This window comes from Hylaeus volcanicus, chromosome 4, assembly GCF_026283585.1.
Source record: "Hylaeus volcanicus isolate JK05 chromosome 4, UHH_iyHylVolc1.0_haploid, whole genome shotgun sequence".
Classification (NCBI taxonomy): Eukaryota; Metazoa; Arthropoda; class Insecta; order Hymenoptera; family Colletidae; genus Hylaeus; species Hylaeus volcanicus.
In genome coordinates, this window is record NC_071979.1 from 6002425 (window position 1) to 6012910 (window position 10486).

General features: G+C 39.3%; 1 protein-coding gene across 5 annotated transcripts in view; it reads left to right on the forward strand.

The window, feature by feature from the left end:
• Positions 1-10486, forward strand: part of LOC128875441 (protein groucho-like) — a 152211-nt gene that overhangs the window by 50946 nt on the left and 90779 nt on the right. For all 5 annotated transcript variants that reach the window (XM_054121022.1, XM_054121023.1, XM_054121021.1 and 2 more), the window contains one exon: positions 2248-2311. In XM_054121022.1, coding sequence (XP_053976997.1) covers positions 2248-2311 — 64 coding nt within the window. The remainder of the gene's footprint in view (positions 1-2247; positions 2312-10486) is intronic.

The following is a 10486-nucleotide window of genomic DNA, read 5'->3' on the forward strand; positions in this document are numbered from 1 at the left end:
GGGTATTTTATAATTGGTTCTGGAAATTTTATATCAGTTTCTTGGGATTCAAAACACTTTGCGGAGATGCATTACCGATACGTAGGAGGGTTTCACGTCTATATAAAGTAATAACGTCTTTATTACTCCGTATAAAAAGAACACATAATCGCTAAGCTCAGCTTGGCTGCTATTAAACCTAACCTATGTACACTTGCCTTTTATGTTGAACAATTACTTCGGCACCGTGTATGGCGTACGGCAGTTGGGAAATCTTTCACATTTACGTACTGAGAATTAGTATCTATTAAATATCATATCATCGAGGACTTAATTCGCTAATGATAGCTATTTGAATAAAACGATAGTTGCGGAAAATTTCTAACGAAAGGATTTCACAAATTTTTTGTTTAGGTATTTACTTCAATTGAAGAAGTATTCACAGACTCGCGGACAAAATTGCGTATATCTTGGTATTATAAATTTAAATCACAGATTTTTCTAGAGAATGAAAAATATTTTACAAATGTGTGTTAAAAATTCAATCTAAATGAACAAGAAAATAATTCCCGAAAAAATGTATTTTCATGCTGTTTGAGACAAGGGGCGTCCATCGGTCGTTAACGCAATTCCATAATCATATTTACTCTGGAAAAAAAAAATAAATTAAACGAAAAACGATATAAATTTGCGCGCTGTTTCAGTCACGGAGCGACAAGCCGCTTGAAAATTGTTCGCGTTTCGGAATACGACAAAATTAAAATTTAAATGTCATTCGTTCGCGAATGACATAGAGGTCGATGAGTTAAAAACGAAACGAACGTTCCTCGACCTCGTTTCTCACCGCCAGCTCATTATACTTTAATCCCGTATTGTCAAATATTCATATCGGCTCCCCCTCTGCCGAAAACTGAAGAAACTTTCCGGAAGCGTTCGCATGCCGGCGTCTATCGACCACCTTTCATCGCGAATAAAAGCATTCTTATTTTTAGAACTCGAAAACTGTTGGTCTTCGAAACCCGCCGTTCTCCCCGTTTATTTTCACAATTGCCGCACGTATCTGAACTTTGCATCGTGAATTTATGAACACACCGCGTATATACGGACAGCTTTTAAACACAACCGCGGAAAGTTGAGGAAACCATTTCGGTGGAGTATCGCGGAATCGAAGGTACATCCTCTGGAGGTTGTGTAATGCAAAAATTACCAAGTTTAAATTGGATTACATCGAAGTTCTCGGCGTGACGTTACGACGACGCTGAGGAACAGCTTTATTTTCTACGAGGCAACGCTGCCCACTTAAGACGGGCCAGCTGAGCGACTTATTGTGTTTATTAATTGATATTATTAGCAGCAATTGTATTTTTGTTTGTGGGAGTATGCATGTATTTATTTACTTACTTACATGTTTAGTTATTCGCTTACTTGCTTTTCTTTTTGTTGTTTAGGTTGCTTTTTGGTTATTTGCTTTTTAATATTGAATACCGTACTGTCTACACGGAAATACTGTCTGAGCAGGTTTGGGGTAGTTTTTTGGTGGTGGCAGCAATATTCAATACCGTTAATGTGTTAAGCACTCATCAACGTCTAGAAGATTATTTTCGATGTACAGTGTCCAACTATGACGTTGTTAAATTGACTCATCAGGCTAAAAGGAATCAAATAAAAATTACAGTTAGTTTATTTAAAGAAAACTGAAGCCTAGCATGTTTATCACTCCTTTCTGTGACTAATCAAATAAAAGAAATTAAATGAAAGAAATTCGATAATAGAAATAAAATTTTATAAAGTATATCAGTTTAGCTACTAGGTGATTGTACGTAACTCCTTGAGTGCCTCGCTCTGTATAATCCATAGAACGGGCACGTATTTACCGAAATGCCGCCGATATACTTTCCTCCTTTATTCGCGAGCAGGACTTTTTTTGCATTTTCCATCGACGAGGCCGCCTACCGCAACCGCTAACGCAGTCATAATCTCGTTTCTTCTTATTCCTTTCGGCTTTTTCGACGGAGAACTCGATCTTACTTCCAGAGACACGCCGTTCGTTTCTTTCCCGAATTCAAGATGCTCCAAATCCCAAAGGGAGAAGGCAGCGGTCTCGTCCTATGTGTTTGCGCGTATCTACGTGCTACAAACACGCTTGTACACTCGCATAAACTTACATAAATGTACCTATGTTCATATATATATATACACACACTTCCACATTTCCACTTTAACGCATGCCTTGACTAGTTTCGTCTTCAATCGGTTTTCACTTTTCAGACTGAAGATCGAATGCGAGAAGCTGGCCAGCGAGAAGACCGAAATACAGAGGCATTACTTTATGGTAAGGCACTTTTCCACATTAATTTTTACGTCATTTCAACAAATCTTTTAATACCCAAGTTCTTTTTGTTCAAAAATACTCGTTCTATATTTGATAATTACTACATACAACGATTAGACTTTTCAATAATCTAATCAAGGTTGTCAATTAACAAATAATATAATCATACAAAAATTCATTCAAAATCAAAAGCAAACAGATACTTCAATTCGTAAAATCTTCTTCAAAAAACAAACACACATTCTATACGCTTCTTGATAATTACTACATACTACAATTAGAGTCTTTAATAATATAATATGATTTTTATATCTGGAATCCTGAAAAGTACCGTGGCAATCAACGTGTTAATAACATGTAGTTTCGACAGCACGAAATCCACAGAACTTTGTTGCCCCTCGAATACAAGGAACGTGGTCCAAAAGTGCCATCACCGAATTCGATAATCACAGTCGAGATGGCTCTCCCGTTCGTATCGAGAAAAATAAAACGATCGATATTGTTCTCTCTTCGCATCGCCTGGTCTTCGATTCCAGTTCCCCATCAGCGCGAAGGCAATTAGCTCGGCCAACCGTACTAATCGTATCGTCATCGGTAAGGAGCTTAACTTGGACTTACCCATATTAAAGTGGAGCATTAACGTGGACCAAAGTATTTCCCCGGGAGACCGTTTCATTTCCGGTTTCTTTATTAAATATTTATTATACCCGGCCGGCGGGGATTCGTTGCCGGCGAACGTTGGAAACCACTCTTTGAAATTCTTGCGATCGAGCACGACACGTTTTAAAAGCTCATCGCGGTTCCTTCCTACCGTTTTCACGGGGTTTAATCCGAACCGGAGGTTCGAGCGCAAACTGCCAGCGCAAATAGCTCTGTATTTTTCATCGTCGGCCAACGTAACCGCTGCTTTCCTTGCTCCGGCTCTCTCCCTCGTTGCTCCCTCTCGTTTCGTCGAACAATCTTTTTGGTAAAATCATTCGCGAGAAATTGCCCTCTTTTTGGCATCATTTTCACCCGTTGTTGCAGTGGATTTTATATTTTCTTCGGGGAAAGAGTTTTTTTTTTTTGTATAGCAGCGACAATGACGATTGCATCACTGTTTACGAACTCTATTTATTGTTTTAATTTATTATTTATTTGGGATTGAAATTACGAAGAAAGAGCAAACTGTAACGAAAAATAATTCTGTTCTCTTACATTTGCCGCGTATCGATTTCAAGACAACCGTCGACAAAGGGAACGAATCGTCTATCGAAACAAAAACCAGGAAGACGCATGGCACTTTTGAAAGCAACATCGATACACGCCAATATCTCAAAGCGACATGTTCTATCGACGCATTTCAACAAACCCAGTCGACGCGGTGCACTTTTTGCCTTGTCTGGTCTATCGTAATAAAGATGAACCCAGAGTCATGTCTCCATTCATCTTATCCTTTTTTTTTTTTTAGCAACTTTATTCGCCATATTAAAAAAGAAGAAAACGTGTATGCAAGAAATGATATTATAAAGCGTTTTTCAGAAGTTAGTTTAGGACTTCGTGTCTCTCTCTCTCTTTTTTTTAAATACGTTTATTTAAAATCATTTCAACAACAGAGGTTATTAACGACTGCTGTAAATTATAAATTACTTGTTACAAGTATTGGTTCGGTCATAATAGCGTACAGTTGTTGGGTGTGCTAAATTTCTGTCAGGTATATCTTTGATTAAAAACTAAAATTCTAAGATTCTAACCACGAATATCCACAGTCTATTTTCACCCCTATCGAGTCTTCCGAATAATTGTTTTGCTCTCAACATTTTCTATCTATGTCAAGCCGTCTGAAACTCTCTAAATAACTCTCTAAATAAATACTATCAGTCATCCGTTATTTTAGACGAAATTGAATTGACGCGTGAATTGTATCATTCTATTTGGTGCACGCTGCTCAGTTTTCGGTGACTCCGACGTGATCGGATCGTGAACTTGCGGGGAATGGATTGGTTAGATGGCCCTCTGGTGATGAGAACGGGAGTTCCCGCCACAATTTCATTATCTCAGACATTGTCGAAAGTGTTGTCCGTTTTGTCGAACACGATGCTGTGCTGCAGGTAGTTACCGTGAACTTTGGATGGTCGATACCGACAGTAGAATAGTCAAACTGATTATTAAATCAAAACGTCGTGTACAAACATGAATGCAAATAGTAATAATTATTATCATGCGCTCTGTTCATCTAAACTCGAGAGTACCTATAGATATTCAAAATAAACTCGATTCGAAATGAAATCACAGTCTGTCGCTAGTCTGTTGATTCTTTTCATTAAACTTCTCGACGTGGCATTCGAGTTGTTTTCAATACTTGACATTTGCTAATTTATGGAATTTCTGAATATATCTTAAGTTTCATTTTGGAAACGTCAAGCATTGCTTCTGTATTCGGATTAGTTAATATTTATGTCAAAAACATTAATTTATGTTTAAGATGGTGCAATTACTATGGCTGAGAATTTGTATGAATATTCTTGAATAGTCATGATATTTATGAATATTCTTTAAAGGCAGATTGTATACATATATTTAAGACATAAATGGGTTAATTGTTTGCATTGAGATACGGTGAACGTCTTAGACTTTGAAAGTAGTTTATGTCGAAATAGAAGAATATTCCCACTGAAAACATTTATTTATTATCGAACGAGTATTCATTATTCATTTTAGAATAAATATTCATAATGTCGATTTTAAAACTCAGGTAATCAGTGCAAGAATTATTATTTAGAGCAATGTACATTTCTACTCTTGATTTAGGTATTTCTTAATTTACAAAAAAATAATCTACAAACGATACCAAAAATGTATGATATAATCATACAAAGTCTAGATTTATAAATAGACCGCAGATCTTTATGCAAAATAAAATCATTGCAAACGTACCTGCAAAAATTGAATCCAAATAGGAATTTATTTTACATAGCAAATATAATAATATGAACGTTGTTTTCAATATTTTTTTATATTATTGCATACTGTGCGCACGTTTATAGTCTTTTGCACATTTAAATTTCCTATAAATACATACAAATTCACTGTATAGTCATACATAAGCGTGTATAGAGGTATAGAATTAATTTCTGCGCTTACTATTCCCAATAAACCTTCGTCGAGTCTTCAGATTCGAAACATAAAGGATGCAACGCGCGTGAACGGCGATGGCAAAGAAAAAGGAAACGTGGACGTTTCGTTTGTCCGCGTGTGTGTACATGTATATAAATTCCCGGATATTTGAGAACGTGCCCTTACGTCGGCCGTTACGCTGTTCTGCAAACTGCTCTGACAGTATACGAAAACGCGCGTTCCGGGCCCGGAGGGTCAACAACCCTGCCGCGATACTCGGTTCCTGGATTTATTTTCAACCCCCCACCGCGTCCGGGAAAAACCTCCGGATAGGAGCCTCCTATTATTTTAAACGCGCGCCCTGTCTGCGAGCGTTATCGCGGCGCGTGATCGTTCATAAACTTCGCGTTTCCTTGCGCGCCGCGTTTCGCGTTTCCCTTAATGTGACGCAATAACATTGCTGTTTTCATACGCGACGAGAAAGAAAATATTAGAAATAAAAGCGGACAAGAAAAATTGTGAGAAAATTTATATTGTCGCGATACAGGCTATTAGAACACGAGAATGTTTCATTCCGACAACGACGTATGTGAGACTTTGACTTTTAACGTTTCTGATTGTTTAATTAGTATTTAAACGTATACTTTATGTACGTTTCTTTTTCGAGGAGAAGAAGAATGGTTGGAACATGTGCCTGGACGCTGCGATTTTTATATACGAAGAGAATAAATTTAAATAGAATTGCGTGTAGTTAAAAAAAATAAGCACAACGACAGATGCTACATTAATCAGTCTCCGATTGCCTTCAAATCAAAATTTCAATCGGCCAGAGATTCTCACGTGTATTAGCTTGGCAATCAACGCGCCAAACAAATGATCGAAATGATTCCGTATTATCCACGACAAGTTCTTCGGTTACTCGTAAAATCGCGTTCCCGATTCGCCCTAACGAAAACGTGATCGCAACGGGTCGACAGGAAGTGTGACCATCGAGATTCTGAAGAATCGTAGCAACCGAAACTCAAGGGAATCGTCGCGATCATCGATCCGAACGGTCGTGGAGCGTTTAAGCGATACGGGTTCCCTCGCAGCCTCCCGTTTTCGCGTGGATCGTGCGCCGATGTTAACTGTACGTTTGATCGTAATTGTCGCGAACTGTACCATCTCTGTAAACTGCTACACCGATGTGACACCGTGCAAGCAACCAAGCAGCAAGCTGGGCCGAGTGGTTGGTGCTTGGTGCTTGGGGGTTGGGGGTGTGGGTGAGAGTAGGAGTGGATAAGGGGGGATGGAGGGTGGTGGTTGTGTGGGGAGGTGACAGAGGGGTTGATGGGGGTTGGGAGAGTTGAGCCGGTAATCGATATCTCCAAAGTAAACGAAGAGAGAGTGAGAGGGAAATGCCGAAGGGACAGAGAACGCGGCGGAGAAGAGGGGCGGCGAAAGGGCGGCAGAGTGAAAAGGGGAAGGGACAGAGAAGGGGGGAATTAGAGACAGAGAGAGAAATTGATGTCGAGGGTTTGTCAACTACCGACAAGTATTATATACACTGCCGCTCAAAAGTATCCGGACACTTGCGAAATGCATATGTATTAGAATCGCGTAAAAGTTATTTAACCCTTTGCACTCGAGAGGCGACTCTCCGTCGCATCTTAACGTAGTGCAGTAACTCGAGAGGTGACAGAGAGTTATCATCGGGTTCGACGCAGTAAATCAACCAGCAATTACGTTTGTTTAGGCTTCGTTTCTTTGGAACTCGAAGTTTCTTAAACGAAACGATCGTCGGTGATGTAAAGCTGGCCCGATTCTCAAATCTCAAATTATTTTGCGATCGCAAATCAGGATGCTTCTTCAAAGTCAATATAAGATTGGTACTCGTGGCAATAGAACGCTGAGAAGGCATCTCGAGTTGCTGGTAGATAGCAGATAAAAAGGCCTCGAGTGCAAAGGGTTAAGTACCTAAAGTAGTGACCTTTAGATTAGTTTCTTACGAAGTATTTAACGTTTTAAATTAAAAATTATACATGTAGAACACACCAATACTATATTAAAATTAAATACAGGATTCATCGATGTATCCACCGCGGTTAAATATTACCGCTTGCGCTATTTCTTGTTTCTCTCGAGAGAACATGAACATACCATCGACAGTTTACGGACACTTAGTATGTATCGAAGAACTCTGAATGAAAAGAATTAGATTCACGCGTGGTTATTTTAGGCACCAAATATTGCAAAAAATACTGTGAACTTCCTTTCTTGATATGCTATTAGGGTTGCAAATATATTGGTTTGTCTGGAAAGTCCTTGGCGATTTTTGGCAGGTGGTACAAGCGTGAATATATCGGAATAGTTGAAAACAAATATGTACATTCCCTAAAAGGTGGAAAAGTTGTGGAACAAAATGATACCTATGTAATTCAATGCTATAAATGTACAGCAAAATTCAGATGTGTCTATGAATTATTTTTTAAAATTGACACGAAACTTCTGGACAACCCGATAGATTTATACTATCTGGATGGTCCCTAACAACGCACCAAAAAAGGAAGTTTACAGTATTGTTTGCAATGTTTGGCAAAGAAAATTGTCTAATCACTCGAAAAGTGGAAAACATCCTGTAAAACAAAAGCAAGTGTCCGGATACTTTTGAGCGATAGTGTACGTACACCAACGTCGCCGAAGGTGTGTCTGTGAGACGTATGTATAGCTCGCGAACGTATTTCTGATATTCTAATTCCACCCCTGTGTATTTCAGCCACCTTCTGCCCAACCCCCCGTCGCGATTCATCCTCCGCGATTTTCATTAGGGTAACGTGCCGCGTAAATCCGTGCACCGATATTTCCCTTTTTCTCTTCTTCTCTGTCGCGGCTGTTGCGCCCTCGTCCGCCCCGCGTTTCCATCCTTTTGCGAGCCACGGGGCCACGGATCATCGCCTCGCGACACGTTCTTATCCGATACAGCCCTGAACGATCGAAGGTCTCGTCTCTCGTCGGTGGACTTTTCGTTAAACGACGTCACGCTCGTGGCGAAGGGTATCTCGGGGCTTTAATCGGTCGAGCGGCGCGAACACGCGATACACGCATCGTTACTCGTGATTAATGCTCTGCGGAGAGATTAGGGAATAATGAATTTTTTCCAGTAACTGCGCGGCCCGAAGAGTAATTGCTCCATCGAGCTTCTTGGAGCTTCTTCGAGCTTGGCTAGGGTACGTCAGGAATGGAAGTATAGATTTTTCGATGTTTTAGATTGCGAAGGGTTGGGAACGATCCGTTTTGTATTATGCTGTTTTTATCGCGGAATGATGGAGTTATTTGTAGCGGAGTTGGATAGTGTTGTTGAAGTATGTTTAGGGTTCTAGGTTTTTACAGGGAGCTAGGAGTGATGGAAATTTATTTATTAATCCTTTGCACTCGAGAGCTGACTCTCAGTCACTATTAGGTATCATGCAAATCTACAATACCTAATGTTTCATTAGGTTTAATTTCTTTGACTTTATCGACTTTATTCTCAAATCTAGATAGCTTTGAATTCATGGCAATAGAATTCTAAGAAACATCTCGAGTTGTTGGTTATTACCAGAAGGAAAGGCCTCGAATGCAAAGGGTTAACCCTTTGCAATGTAATTGTCTCTTTAGTTTGTTTTCGGTATAATATGAGAGGGTCCGAAAAGTAATCAAAATTTTATCAACATTTATTTATTAAAGAAATTTTAAATACTGATCAACAAAATAATTTCCATCATTGCTTAATAGTTCTTGCCACCGTAAAGGCAGTTGTTCAATGCCCTATTTAAAAATGTCCTTCGATTTTTCATTGGAAAACTTTTCCAAGTCGAAGAGATTTTTATTATTTTTATTATTTCGATTAATTTTCGGCCCCCCCCCCCAAAAAAAATTATAGTCAATATTTCTGCAAATTAAATTGTCTATGTTTTCAGAGAATTTCCTAGAATTTCATTTAGGCCTTACCAAGACAGTAGGAGTTATAAAGAAATCATGAACAAACATGTGTTAAGTTTCACATCATTACTCACTTAATTTTTCTGCGAGTATTCGACGACTAGGTCATCAGCTTGAATTTAATTTCCGTTCTTCTACTTTTATTTCATTCTTCAGGGAAGGAGAAGGGGAGAAAAAACCAGTTGTTAAGTCGATAAGAAATTGATTCGATTTCCATTAGGGGAACGGAACGATTCCTATCGACGAAGCGCCAGGAAGCTAGGAAGGACGCGAGAAATATTCTTATGGATAGCGACCTCGGCACGTTTTTCACCCTTTGAGAACACAGACTTCCCGATTACCCACCTCCCTCTACCTCCCCCCTCCCGAACTCTCTCACACAGCCCTCTTCGCCGTTTCTGTTTATCTCTATTTCGTTTTTCCGCAACGTAACAAATTAAACATAACCCACATCCTCCGGGCACGCTTCTTGATTACTTCTTGTTTTTTTCCCAGCTTGGGTTCGCCGTCTGCTTCTTTTTACAGATTTTATTTCCACCTTTGAAGTTTCCACTCGGGCAATTTAGCGTTTTCGTTCCTTTTTCTCACCCCCTCTTTCTCTTTTCTCAATCTCTTTCTCTTTTTCTCTTTCATCTCTCCTCTTCTCACCGACGTTTACAAACTTTCATAACCGCCCGCCCAACGTCCACGGAGTTAACTGTTTCCACGAATTTACCGTTCCTCCACTTTTCGCGACGATACACCCTCTCAATGGTCGTTTTTTCCCTCTTCGTAGCAAATCCAGGTGTCTTTTGCTATACAATTTTCTTAACGACAATGTTCGTTCTACGCCTCCCACTTCGACTCTGAGACTTTCGTCTTTACGTTATTGTTGATTTCATTTGCAGTGACTCGCAAACAAAATTGACTGTAGGATAATTGAATTTAGAATTAAGATACAGGGTGAATTACAATTTGTTTTAACAGTTGTCGAACTACCCCATGCATGGTGCAAATTTTGTTTACAGTATCGTTGCCAATGTTGCCTTTTTTTTAAACAATGCAAAAATACCCAACATTCTCTGTATACCAAGTTTCATCCAAATCGAATCACTTTTTGCATTTTATGCCGCCATATTG